Genomic DNA, 15,082 nt, shown 5'->3' with positions numbered 1-15,082 from the left:
TTTATTAATTCATTTTGCTTCGTTGGATGATCTTGGATTTTGTCTCAATGTCCTTGTGACAGAAGATTATAATTGAAATGGAAGCAACCAGCACATCCGTGTGCGTGTAAAATAATCTTTCTTTTGACACTTAAAGTCTCCCTTTTATTGTGCAGGTGCTTTTTTGGAAAGGAATTGCTGGACCTGGGGATTCTGCACAGTGAAGTGTATGCCTGAAACCAGCCACGAAGAACCCTCTCCCTTAGTTTTTATTTTTTTAATTTTTTTAAATTTTTAAATCAATAAACCTTATCAGTAAACTAATATGTTTAAATAAATAAATACATAAAAGTAATCATAACATAAATTTATTCCTAATGTTCAGCTCAGTTTTCAATAATACACCCAAATCTAACTTTTTCCCATATCTAAATTTTCCAATGGTCATTTTGGTAATTAAAATACAATAATTCACAAAGTAAATATAATCACTTTTCAAACTTTCCCTAAAATAACCCCAAAATACATTTTCTTCATTCAAAATGATGGCAACCCTCTCCCTTAGTTCTTACTGCACCGTAAGGATGAGGACTTTTCCCCTCAGACATCCCGGCAGAACATTTTAGTCTTGGAGTTCGAGAAGACATAATATGGGCGCTTGAAAAATAACGCGTGCACAACGTCTTTAACTTGACCAAAGGAATCTCCACGGAGAGGTGCGTGCCAGAAAACAAGGAAAGAAATCATTCGTTCTCCACTAGATGGAGACTTTGATCTTTGAGATGACACTGTTGGGATGCTTGAAAGGTCACATGATTACGATTTCTTGACCATTGGAATCTGTGTGGAGAGGTGTGCGCCATACTGAGGAGCTGGAACATTATCGCTGTTATTCCTCCTGTACTGATGAAGACTTTTCTCTTTGAGATGACACTGCTTGAAGAATAGTTTCTGTTTTACTCGTGGCCATGTTGCCGTGGTGAGCTCAGTTGTCAGTGTTCTGTGATGGTGATCGTCTGAGTGGGTCGACTGGGAGTGAAAGAGATTAGGAACGACAACCAACTTTGAGCTGAAGATCACTGCTGGATCCACGATGGCTCGACGGTTCGACGCTGTGTCTTACAGTAGGCTCCCTTTATCGGGCGCAGATGGCAACAGCAAAGAAGGTATGAATTTGATGTGATTGTGTGAGAATAAACGTGTGTGTGTGTGTGTGTGTGTGTGTGTGTTTGTGTGTGTGAGGGGGAAGGGGGGTGGATGGGGTTTGAGGTGTTTTTGACTCGTGAGTCTTGTACGTGTGTGTGCGTGTGCATGTCACAATGTGAGTGTGTGTGTGTGTGTGTACGCGCACGTGTGTGTGTACGTGCGCGGCGTGTGTGCGCGCATGTGTGTGTGTGTGTGTGTGTGTACGCGGGCGTGTGTGCCGCGCGCGCGTGTGTATGACAATGTGTGTGTAGAGAAAAAGAGTAATGCCTTATTAAGTGGTAGAAATCTGAGCTGTTCATGAGAATACAATATATAATAACAAGTCGCGTAAGGCGAAATTACTACATTTAGTCAAGCTGTTACACTCACAGAATGAAACTGAACTCACTGCATTGTTTCACAATGACCGTAGTCCGTAGAAGGCAGTGAAATTGACGAGCCTGTTTAGCGCGGTGGCGGTTGCGCTGTGCTGCATAGCACGCTTTTCTGTACATCTCTTCGTTTTAACTTTCTGAGCGTGTTTTTAATCCAAACATATCATATATATATATATGTTTTTGGAATCAGGAACCGACAAGGAATAAGATGGAATTGTTTTTAAATCGATTTCGGAAATTTTATTTTAATCTTAATTTTTATATTTTTAATTTTCAGAGCTTGTTTTTAATCCGAATATAACATATTGATATGTTTTTGGAATCAGAAAATGATGAGTAATAAGATTAACGTAATTTTGGATCGTTTTATAAAAAAATAATTTTAATTACAATTTTCAGTTTTTTAATGACCAAAGTCATTAATTAATTTGTAAGCCTCCAAGCTGAAATGCAATACCAAAGTCCGGCCTTTGTCGAAGATTGCTTGGCCAAAACTTCAATCAATTTTATTAAAAAAATGAGGGTGTGACAGTGCCGCCTCAACTTTTTACAAAAAGCCGGATATGACGTCATCAAAGACATTTATCAAAAAAATGAAAAAAAAACCGTCTGGGGATATCATACCCAGGAACTCTCATTTCAAATTTCATAAAGATCGGTCCAGTAGTTTACTCTGAATCGCTCTACACACACACACGCACAGACAGACAGACAGACACACACACACACACACACACACACACACACACACACACATACACCACGACCCTCGTCTCGATCCCCCTCTATGTTAAAACATTTAGTCAAAACTTGACTAAATGTAAAAACTTGATTAAATGTAAAAAGCCTAAGTATTGAAGTCAGCACCACTGACTCAATCAAACAACTTTCGCATATATATGTAGTGAAGCCTGTTCTAGTTTTGAAACAATCACTACCGGTGCCGTTTGCGTAACATGACCCTATAGGACATCCGAAAATGTCATGGCTTGTAACCTTTAGTGAAAAACGGGCATAAGAATGAAATGGAGAACGCCTGAATAACAACAGCGTTGGAATCCAACAGGCTATAACTGCTGTATTCTCTGATATATCATGACATGGAACATTGCCTAGAAATGTCAGCGATAGAAACTTAGACGATAATTCTGAGCGGAAAAACAACTTTTCGCTGTGTGACAAATTCCAAGCTGAGCTGGATTATAAAAGAAAAGGGTAAAGCCGAGGTGCGTAAAAGTCCCCCGGCCTTCTAAACTGACTCAGATACAGACAGTAATGGTCAGACACTGGGACAGACCGACCGACAGACAGATGTATCAGTTTTCCAGTGTAGTGTTCCTGCAGGTTATTTAGTCACAACAGAGACATTGATCGAGGAAAATAATTAAAAAATGTCTTTTGTAATTGATAAATTGCTTCCCTTATTACAATCAGAATTACTTATATAAAGCATTGTATGTTTGAAATTCACTCATCTCTCGAGTGTGTCGAGAATGATCTTGCTACGATTCCTCTTGACCTTAGGTTAGATAATTACAAATGGCTTCACCTTGCAATTTGAAAATATACATGCAAGGCTACGTACATACAATTGCAGTAGTTCAAAAACTTTGATTAATTTATATCAAAAGTATTATGACTTTTTAGTCCATGAACCACGACAGCAAAGATTATTTTATCTGTCGCTCTGATTTCTCTGTCTGATTGCCTGTCTGTTCGTCCGTCCGCCTCTCTCTCTCTTTGTCTCTCTCTTTGTCTCTCTCTCTCTTTGTCTTTTTTTCTCTCTCTATCTCTCTCTCTCTCTCTCTCTCTCTTTGTCTCTCTTTGTCTTTTTATCTCTCTCTCACTCTTTCTCTCTCTCTCTCTTTCTTTCTTTTGTTCTCTCTCTCTCTTTCTCTCTCTCTCTCTCTCTCTCTCTCTCTCTCTCTCTCTCTCTCTCTCTCTCTTTATCTCTCTCCTCTCTCAGTGAATGATTTATTACGGGACGGACGGTATCTTTAAAACCTCTGCGTTGCGCCGTGTGTACATTTATGTGCCTTGCGGCTAGGGGTGGGGCGTAACCGCTGACTTTCTCCATACAAGGCATGTAACTCAGTGGGTGAGATGCGTGTGTTTTTGTAAAGGCTCGAAAGTTGAGGACGCGTGACGTGGCACACTTTTTCTTCTGACACAAAGTTGTTCAGTTGACCAAGTTTGTGTACCTCTGAGTGCTTAGTATAGCTGTAGTGTTGAGTTTGACCAAGTGTACCGTTACCAGTCTACCAGTGAATTACATGTGTGTGTGTGATTGCATTGGCCGCTGGCTATACATGTGTGTATAGTATAGCTCAGTCCAGGGTTGAACCTGCCCGTGTGTGTTCAGCTTGTCAGTGCTGGTTTCCATTTCTAAATCGACTCGGACTCTGGACAGCTGTCGTGTGCGAATCAATGTTGTGACGGAACAGAACTTTTTACGACAGCTTGTGTTCTTCGCGTGGTGAGTTTGATTTGTATTCTTTTGTCAGTCTCTAATTGGAAAACCTCAATGACAGAGCTCTTGCCATTACAGGTGTCAGGTGTTGCTTTGGGAATTAAAGTGTTCTGCCCTTTTAAGATCAAATGAAATCTTAGAAAATCAGGTCTTTAAATGCGGAGAGGAGGTATATATATATATATCAAAACGGAGATAAATTTACAGACAATGCGAAATAACATCTGAAAAGAGGGTCTTAACAGTTGGTTGTGGTGGCGGTGGAGAGGGGGGGGGTGCGGTCCACTCTTTACGCATTTAAAGCCATATCACCTTACATTTTGAGTTATAAGATAACTGTGTCACTGTGTCAATCATGTTCAGAAAAAATACCGTTTTCGATACGGGTGTCACTAAAACTCGAATAGACACGAAAAGACGCGAAAAGACACGAAAAACGCGAAAAGACGCGAAAAGACACGAAAAGACAGCAAATAGATACGAAAAGACGCACAAATACACGAAAACACACCTTTGACCCTTTCACCACTGACACTCACACAGTGCATTCACACCTTCTTGTAACAATCACCTCCTCACAGCTCACAATCACACCTGTTTGATGCTGATGTTGGTGTCACTTTATTGGAGTGGATCTCACAACCAAATACGTCCAAACTATTCCGAAGTTCTCAAAGTTCTCTCCGTTCTCTTTCACACCCTAGCATGCACATACATTATTAAACTTTAGCTAGTCACACACATCCAATTACAAATCTCAGTAACTATTAGTAACACAACATTCTAAGATGATAAGCCATTCCATTGGTTAAAGACAAGAAGAAAGGAGGGAGGGGGAGGGGGGGTAAAGACTAAAACATTCGAGCCCAGTTGACACGCTTCTCGTATCAAATTCAAAGGAATTCGCTATCTCTTAAATGAGGCTTTGATCTGAGCGCATCAAACATTCCCACACGAACGTGTTATCAGCGGCTACCCCGGGTAACTCATAAAAGTTACGCAACTGACCACACGCCAGCTGAGCTGGTATTCGATCCATCCGATCCGACAAAGGAATTAACATCTACTTGACAAAACGCCGATCAAGTTCCCCCAACATACCCAGTCAAGCTGGCGGCACATTACAGTACGAACACCCGGGGCCCAAGCTATCCGTTTATGGCGAGCGTCTCACAAATGACCGCCCACTTCAAACAGATAAGGACTTCCTTCACCCAAAGGAGACTGTGAATTGTGTGCAGCTGGCTGGACACGGCTAGCGAATACCAACACTGTTAGTTAAGAAATAATGGGATTACACAAAACATAAAAGCGATCGGCAACATAAACTACAAACACTAGACTAAAAACAGTTACATGTACCAGGACTTTTCGTGTCTTTTCGTGTCTTTTCGCGTCTTTTCGTGACTTTTCGCGTCTTTTCGTGTCTTTTCGCGTCTTTTCGTGTCTTTTCGAGTTTTAGTGACACCGTTCGATACAAGTCTTATCATTTGGGTTAAGCGTGTTTTATCACTTTTGCTATATATACAATCGTACGTTTCATACAAAAACATGTTATAGAACGATAACAGGCAAAATGCTTATGGACACGGGGGTGGGGGTGGTCAGCTCTTCCGCAGTTATCTCCGAACATTGTCTGTTCTAACATTAAAGAAGCCTGACCATAGTGGAAACTATTTTGCGGCATCTTCTTCTTCTTCTGTGTTCGACAGACTGCACGATTTAGAGTCTCTCTCCGAGGGATGCCGCAAAGCTGGCCGTGCGGCGGAGTTCATTATGCACCAAAAAAAGAAGTTTAGTACTGTAATTTATATCCCTTTAGATGAACTCCTAGGTATGTTTTGACACCAATCACGAAGATAATTAACCCTGAATCAAAGCTTGAATTGCTAATTAGTGCTTATAGTGTTGCCCATTTATAAAGCAAAGTACACATATAGTATCCAGCTGAGCATGATATAAGAAATTATTTCTATCTCTGATCTCGCCAGCTGTTGGCACATGTCACAGCGTTGGGGAACAAGTGACATATTAAGTCGTATTAAACTGTCGAGTTACGGGCTGCAAACCGTCGGCAGGTACAAACTTACATATTTTATTTCCGTTGGAGCTGTTTTTGACTCTTCAGGCTTGAGTCAGCCCACATACAAATGGTTTTGTGTAATTATACTTATTTTCACATCGTAATTTTCCTCTCAGTTTTTACCCAAACATGACCCCTCTGTGACCTTGGAATTTGACAAGGATCAATCAAACTTTAGTCATATTTGAAATTTATCCAACCTCGGAAGTGTGTGAAGCTTCCAAGATGTTTCTCCAAAAACATTTTTTAAATGGTAATGTTCCTTTAAATATTTTTTTTTATACCGCGAACATGACTCCGCTGTGACCTTGAATTTTGGAGAGAGAACACCAAACTGTTTTTGTGGTTGAAGATTATCACAACTTACCAGTATGTGAAATTTGGAGGCTCAAACTTGAAAACAACAACAACAACAACAACAAACAAAGTAACACAAAAAAACAAAAACAACAGGAAACATCCGAGACATTTTCAACATTAAGTTTTTCGTCTTTTCGGATGGCGAGTGAAACATTTCGTTTTGTAGAGCAAATTCCAATTTGTCACTATATACTCACGCGTTTGTCTTCACATTTTAAATTTGTCAAAGTACTTGATTGTGAGTGTGTGTTTGGTGTATATCTGCCAAGTTTCAGGTATAGGAATGTATTTTTAAGGTCATGGGCTTAAATATTTGAATCGCACTTTAGCTGAGCGATTAAAGCACTTTCAGGGGTTTCGATTGCATCATTTGAAATATATCTCTACTCTTGTCTCTTTAAGCGTCCGACCAAGAAGATCTAGGACGCTTATACAGGGAATTGCCAGATGTTGCTTGGGTCGAAAGTGTTATTGATTTTCCCCCCTAGCTGGGATGAATCTTTGCGTTAATTTGGTTTCATATGAAAAGTGACCTTGGATCGCTCACCTGATAGTTTACAATGAGCAGTTGCCTGATCTTATCTCAGCGGTTGAGTCAGTGTTTGTTTAAGAAAAGAAAGAGTATCATTTTGTTTCCTTGTACAGAGCGCAACAAAAATCTGCTGAGTGCAGTGCATCTTTTTTTTCTCATGATATTTAGCGAGTTCATCTACAGCTGAAGTTGTGCGAAATTGAAAGGTGTATGAGGGACTATTGTGGCGTTTTTGACGTATATCTGAACAAGTGGGGCCCGGTAGCTCAGTTGGTAGAGCACTGGACTTGTGATCGGAAGGTCGCAGGTTCGAATTCGGGCCGGGACGGACACGGGTCAACTTTATGTGCAGACCCAGAGACGGAAGCCATGTCCCACCCCCGTGTCATCACAATGGCACGTAAAAGACCTTGGTCATTCTGCCATAAGTGCAGGTGGCTGAATACACCTAAACACGCAGACACTTGGGTAGCGCGACTCCGTTGCTGCTAGCTTTCCACTGGGAGGAAGCGACCCGAATTTCCCAGGGATGGGACAATAAAGTAATGAAAATGAAAACAAAAAATAAAAAAAAAAAGTGATTGATCCGATTTTATGAGCTCTTGAGTATTTCTGTGTTTTTGCTTGTAAAGGGTGCAACAATCATACATAAAATTGATCCTGCAGTCTCTTCTTCCAATCCTGCTTTATAGTAAATCTTTTTTTCATGATAATTAGCGAGTTTTGTTTTTGTTTTTAAAGAGAGCTGTAACATGCAAGTAATGCATGTCGTATCCTTGTATTTTCGAACTAGTAACTTTGAATTATATATCTATTTCCGTCATTTTTACATGCAGAGTCAACAAAATCACAAGGTGCACTGAGCATAAGCTAGTCCACGTCTCTGTTACACGAAATGTGTGCTTGGATGCATATCATATCAATAAAACAGCTTTAAAATAAATGCAAGGTTTTGGTTTCTAACAGCAACACTTTTCAAGAAGTTTTTGAATACGGGCACTGTTATTTCAAGACCTACCACCCTACTTCATGTTATGAGGACCGTATCTTTTGTGTTATGAGTGCAAAACACGCTGTATCTATTTATCCGGCGTGCACACAATACCTGACGAGAGAGAGAGAGAGAGAGAGAGAGAGAGAGAGAGAGAGAGAGAGAGAGAGAGAGAGATAAAGAGAGAGAGAGAGATAGGAAAGAGAGAGAGATAGGAGAGAGAGATACAGAGAGAAAGAGACAGGAGAGAGAGATAAAAAGAGAGAGATATGAGAGAGAGATAAAGAGAGAGATTAGAGAGAGAGATAAAGAGAGAGAGAGATAAAGAGAGAGAGATAGGAGAGAGAAAGAGATAGAGATAGGAGAGAGAGATAAAGAGAGATAGGAGAGAGAAAGATAGATAGAGAGAGAGAGATAGGAGAGAGAAAGAGATAGAGAGAGAGAGAGAGAGAGAGAGAGAGATAGGAGAGAGAGAGAGGTAAAGAGAGAGAGATAGGAGAGATAAAGAGAGAGATAGGAAAGAGAGAGACAGAGAGAGAGATAAAGAGAGTGATAGGAGAGAGAGAGGTAAAGATAGAGAGATAGAGAGAAAGAGAGAAAGAGATAGGAGAGAGAGATAAAGAGAGAGAGATAGGAGAGAGAGAGATAAAGAGAGAGATTGGAGAGAGAGAGATAAAGAGAGAGAGAGATAGGAGAGAGAGAGGCAAAGAGAGAGATAAAGAGTGAGCGAGATGAAGAGAGAGAGAGAGATAAAGAGAGATAAGGAGAGAGAGAGAGATAAAGAGAGATAGATAAAGAGAGAGATAGGAGAGAGAGAGAGAGATAGGAGAGAGATAAAAAGAGAGAGATAAAGAGAGAGAGGTAGGAGAGAGAGAGAGAGAGAGAGAGAGAGAGAGAGAAGAGAGGAGAGAGAGAGAGAGAGAAAGAGAGAGAGAGATAGAGAGAGAGAGAGAGGGGGAGAGAGAGAGAGATAAAGAGAGAGAGAGAGGGGGAGAGAGAGAAAGAGAAAGGGGGAGGGGGGTGGTTACAGACACTGCTGTCCATGCTATTTCTTTCTGTCTGGCAAATCGATTACCAGGGAGCTCAGATAATCCGCTATTTCGAAACAGATGTCAGCGAAATCGAAAAATCACCGAAAATGTGTGTCCTCGCACCCAGGTAGGGGATTGTATCGTCTGGGGTGTCGGATGGCGTTTTGGGTACAGGCGCATCAGTTTGACAAGGTTCTCATATGGGCGGCTAGCCCAGACTACATGTTTGTGGGCGTCCAGCCAGTCGTACATAATAAAAAACGCTCGCGCTGGACCCGAGTACTCTTCAGACATTCACACACACACACACACACACACACACACACTCTCTCTCTCTCTCTCCCTCACTCCCTCCCTCTCTCTCTCTCTTTCTTTCTTACACACACACACACACACACACACGAGTACAGACTCATGCACGCACACACACACACCGAGACCTTGCACCGTTCTATCAGACTGCCTGGCTGGCTGTTGCACCGCGAATTCCTCCCACCGCCAAGTCGTTTTTTTGTGGTTTATTTCGCATTTAGGTCCCAGGTAACATTATGAAGTTTTAATACGATCAATCGGACCTATTATCAAGTTAGTGTATCAACTTTTGAACGAGCTGCGCCCAGTAGTTTCCCAGCAATAAGCTGTTAAGTCGAGACACACACACACACACACACACACACACACACACACACACACACACACACACACACACACACACACACACACACACACAGACAATTAAAGTCTGCTGAGCCCTAGTACTAGCGTACTCGGGGATAAAAGGAATTCTAACTAAAATCGATCGATATATACATGTTACTAGTATTTTTGATCTAAATATGACGTTTTACACTGATCTCGACAGTCGTTGTTTCGGCGCGGTTTCGGTAGAACACTGATTGTCTCGATGTGTGTAAAATAACTTGTTTTGGTCAAAAATACAAATAACGTATAGTGTTTTCTGTTTCAGGAGATAGTGTAAATAATGAAAACAAAATACACGATGCTCAGATATAACTGTCTCAGTCATTCGGTCTTAGTTACGGTCCAAACTTTGTTTTTACACCCCCGGTATAGGGGTGTGTATAGGTTTCGCTCGATGTGTTTGTTTGTTTGTTTGTTTGTTTGTGTTCGCATATAGATCTCAAGAATGAACGGACCGATCGTCACCAAACTTGGTGAACAGGTTCTATACATTCCTGAGACGGTCCTTACAAAAATTGGGACCAGTCAAACACACGGTTAGGGAGTTATTGGTGGATTAAGATTCTACAAGGACTTATAGAGGGACATATTAATGGTCAAAGGGAAATAACCTTCTCAGTTGGTGGCAGCGAGAATGGTTATTTCCCTTTGAATTTGACCAACGGGGTTGTTTTTCCTACCTCGGAGGAATTTCTTGTTGGGACTGTTTTCTAGCATCTTGGTCCATAAAATTGAGCCAAACTGTGAAGTTCTCACGCTCTAAATGTCCACCTGTCATACTAAGACTATTGGGTAACGTCCCTTGACCGTTCAGTATCTCCGTCGCGATATAACCTTGAATGGTTGAAAACGACGTTAAACGCCAAATAAAGAAAGAAAGAAAGACCGTTCAGTATTAAGGCCAGTTTGATTAGCCTTGTAGTTCAAGTTAATAAAAACAAGAAAAGCAAATGCTTTATACGACTCTCCTTCGTCATGTCCATTAGGGTTTTGTAGGTCTTAAAAAGAGGATTCCACCACCTATTCCACCTATTCCACCCCCCCCCAAAAAAAAAAGCTGTTCCAGCTTCATAAATTTGTTTTTAAGAGAACTTTCACGCCCGACTGATTGACACAAATTGATCCTTATGTGACCTGTATCAATCTATTCAACCCTAAGAATATTTCACATATATTCAAACCATATTCGCAACATCAACCAAACTATTTTTGAAAAAAGAGATTTTTTTTATGATTACTCTTTTTCTTTCCCAAATTCAGTTTTGGCTAACCCAGACAAAATATGAATACTCAGACACGTGAGTGACCTCATTTCTGGCACTATGATATCAAAAACATTATGATTGTCATAACCAAGAGTGTCTGGCCAAGAGTGTGACCAAATCAAACAAATGACATCATAGCTTGCTGAGGTCAAGACTTATATCCTTGATAGCTCAGTGGATATTTTCAGTGGTGAAAATCTTTTCCAGCAAACATTTTCATGCTGGGACTCTAAAATTTGATGAAAACAAGCCAAATTTTGGTCATGTCTGATGATCACTAACACCTACAATATCCTGAAATTTGGAGGCGTTTGCTCCCACAATAACTGAGAAAACATCAATGTAAAGCTTTTACAAAAATGACCCCGCTGTGACCATAAAATGTGACGGGGGTCAACCACACTAGGGTCACGTCAGTAGATTATCAAACCCTTGAAGTGTCTGAAGTTTTAAAGCTATAGGTTTAAAAATGCCCGAAATTTTGTCAATGTTGAGTTATTATGAATCGCACATGACCCCCTGTGACCCCAAAACTTGACGAGGGTCAATCAAACTTACGTCAAGTTGGTAGATTATGAAACCCTAGATGTGTGCATAGTATCAAAGCTCCAGCTTCAAAAACACCAGATAACCTCAACGTTCAGTTTTTATGAAACGAACATGACCCCGCTGTGACCCCCAGATTTGACGAGGGTCAACCAAATTAGGTTCGCTTCGTGAGATCATCAAACTCAAAGAGTGTGCAGAGTTTCAGAGGTTTAGCTTGAAAAACTTCCGAGATAACCTCAACGTTAAGTTTTTTGTCCACGGCCGGCCATACAACCGAACACATATGAATCCTAATACTCACCAATTACTCAGGTGAGTAAAAAAAAGCACCACGACAGAGTTATACATGTATCGTCTATTGGAAATAGTCGACGGCAGATAACTTCCCAGTGTTTGCACCAAGATTTTTCCTTACCAATATTAGTTTTCAAGTACGAGTCCTGACTTCTACTAAAACCGGTCGGGTTGAAACGCAAAGCAGCCAATGCTGGTCAAGCAATGCAGTGATTACGCAACAGCTACTATCCAACAAAATATCAGCCGGGGTGCTAGACTGGCTGCTGATTGCGTCTACGGTATTTTTAGATATTAATCGGTGCAATTACAGTGATATTGGAAATCACCGGTTGCAAGATCACGGTTAGCCTATTTCTAGCGGCCAGTTTCTGTCGATTTTGGTTTTTACATTTAGTCAAGTTTTGACTAAATGTTTTAACATAGAGGGGGAATCGAGACGAGGGTCGTGGTGTATGTGTGTGTGTGTGTGTGTGTGTGTGTAGAGCGATTCAGAGTAAACTACTGGACCGATCTTTATGAAATTTTACATGAGAGTTCCTGGGTATGATATCCCCAGATTTTTTTTCTTTTTTTGATAAATGTCTTAGATGACGTCATATCCGGCATTTTGTAAAAGTTGAGGCGGCACTGTCACACTCTCATTTTGCAATAAAATTGATTGAAATTTTGGCCAAGCAATCTTCGACGAAGGCCGGACTTTGGGATTGCATTTCAGCTTGGAGGCTTAAAAATTAATTAATGACTTTGGTCATTAAAAATCTGAAAATTGTAATTAATGAACATTATTTTTGTATAAAACGATCCAACATTTCGTTTATCTTATTCTTCATCATTTTTTTTTATTCCAAAAAGATATAAATATGTTATATTCGGATTAAAAACAAGCTCTGAAAATTAAAAATATAAAAATTATAATGAAAATTAAATTTCCGGAATCGATTTAAAAACAACTTCATCTTATTCCTTGTCCGTTCCTGATTCCAAAAACATATAGATATGATATGCTTGGATTAAAAACACGTTCAGAAAGTTAAAAAGAATAGAGAGAAAAGCGTGCTATCCTTCTCAGCGCAACCGCTACCGCGCTTTTCTGGATTGTTAATTTCACTGCCTTTGCCACGAGCGGTGGACAGACGATGCTACGAGTGAACGGTCTTGCGGAAAAAAATGCAATGCGTTCAGTTTCATTCTGTGAGTTCGACTGAGCTTGACTAAATGTTGTATTTTCGCCTTACGCGACTTGTATAATATTTTTTTCATTTTCGTTTTTTCAGGGGTCGGCAGCCTCTGCGACAACGAAGGCGGTGGAAGCGTTTCTGGAGAGGATGACCTCATTGTGAATGACGTCATGAAGTACACGGACGAAACGTCAACTAATAAGGAAGAAGATGACGAGAAAACGTACACGGTGGAAGAAGCAGTGGAAGCCATAGGCTTCGGGAGATTTCAGCTCATTGTGTACTTTGTTGGAGGAACAATTACAGTAAGTTGTTGTTGAAGACTCAGTCCATATAGTCATCACAGTTCAGCTAACCATCTTAGATAAAATTCAAGAACCATGTCCCAGATAATGCTAGCTGTATTATTCAACGTGCAAACAAACTTTACGGAATGAGTCGAATTTCAAAGTACAAATGATCTCTTTTCACCACGATTTTGCCTCGGATTTAAGTAACACACCACCACGGTTGTAACGTTTGGTACCTTGCAACAGCTTCTATAAATTTGGGACGCTGTTCTTTCATTTTATATGACTCTATACAGCATGACTTCCCTTCTTTGTCTCTGTTAATCCAGGGAGAAAATATCCAGCGATATTTCTCCGTAGGCCTAAAGTTCGGCCATGACCTAGGCAAAATAACTTGCGCAGCCGCAGAAACAAGAAAATGGAAATCTTTTATGAAATGATTGGGAGCCACGCAAATTTGACCTCTTGATTCCGACCATGAACCTGCTGTTGATAATCTGGAAGGTCGTACCAGAAATGCAGATATATCTCTGGCCGATTCATAGATTCAACCTACAAACTACGACCTCATCTGTGATCAGATGGCCAAGCAATGCGTGAAATCTTTTATTCTAAAGCCTTATGGCTCGTTTCGACAAGCATTAAACGGATGAAATTAACCACATGCAGTTTATTCTTCAGAAAAATGCACACAAAAAATGGGTTGGGTTCGGTGATTTGTACATAAACGTCTTCCTTACGATAGATTCGCTGATTTGTCTTATGAAGCCGTCATCAACACGAACACAATGATTGCAGAAGCAAACTCTGTACCTACACGACCGAGACACAAGACTGATTATTTCACAGCTGCAATGTGAATAGAGAACAAAGACGTTTTGGGTAAGCTTACTCACGTCAGGTCTTCACTGACAAGCTAGGAACAGACGGAAAATTCCGAACAAAAGTAAATGACGTCAAAGTCTCTTTCGCTTTGCGTGTAACTTTGTCATGACGTCTTTTTGTGACGACAGTATACGCGACAATTTGTTCGCTTCCGGTGTCATTTTAGACTGAAAAGCAACTCAAAAGAAGGAGCTAAGCCTGTGTCTTGAAACAGCTGAAACACTCTTTTGGATTGCCGTTTCAATGTTAACCAAAAAGTTAAAGAAAAAAAAACAAGGTTCAGTTGCGAACTGACAGCGGATTGAGCATTTATTCCTGTTGATGAAGGTACGATTGAAGCTTTATTCTCTCCGTCAACCAACAAGACTAGATTTGTAGCAGACGAAAAACAAAGTGTGCGTTTTTCCTGTCTTGTGAAGGCGATTATGTCGTTATAAGTTATCTGTACGTTGTGAAGACATTTCAAAACAAAATTTAGCTTTTATGCGTCACGGGATAACAAGCTTATACGTTTTCATCCATGGAATTGTTTTTTTCGTCTCGGCAGGGTGAATGAATTCATGATGTCTTTTCCGGAACTGGACAAAACTGGCCTTGCCAAGACTGAAACAAAATATAGTTCTACAACTTCTAGGCTTGGGTTGATTGCCCATGGTGAATTTCCAATGATTTGTTTCCACATCCCATGACAAATTCTCTTTACTTTGGTCATGCCATATATACGTTACAGCTCCGTCCATCCATGGTATCGCGTGATATTTTGTCTCGACGGGGTGAAAGAATATAATGACGTCACTCTCGGCAGAGCCTCGAGTGACGTCATCATATTCATTGACCCAGTCTCGACAAAATATCAGGCGATACCATGGATGGACGGAGCTGTAACT

General features: G+C 40.5%; 1 protein-coding gene across 3 annotated transcripts in view; it reads left to right on the top strand.

Moving 5' to 3' along the window:
• Nucleotides 1–15,082, top strand: part of LOC138975330 (putative transporter SVOPL) — a 62,989-nt gene that overhangs the window by 13,045 nt on the left and 34,862 nt on the right. Inside the window, exons 2-3 of one of the 3 annotated variants that reach the window (XM_070347983.1) lie at nt 156–1,145; nt 13,117–13,325. In XM_070347983.1, coding sequence (XP_070204084.1) covers nt 1,073–1,145; nt 13,117–13,325 — 282 coding nt within the window. In that variant the 5' untranslated portion in view covers nt 156–1,072. Of the gene's footprint in view, nt 1–57; nt 1,146–3,656; nt 4,039–13,116; nt 13,326–15,082 lie in introns of those variants that run through there. The other 2 variants (XM_070347984.1, XM_070347985.1) reach the window with 2 other exon arrangements.

Source organism: Littorina saxatilis, linkage group LG9 (assembly GCF_037325665.1).
Source record: "Littorina saxatilis isolate snail1 linkage group LG9, US_GU_Lsax_2.0, whole genome shotgun sequence".
In the NCBI taxonomy this organism is placed as follows: Eukaryota; Metazoa; Mollusca; class Gastropoda; order Littorinimorpha; family Littorinidae; genus Littorina; species Littorina saxatilis.
Note: the sequence above shows the minus strand (reverse complement) of the source record. Positions and strands in the feature narration are given on the sequence as shown.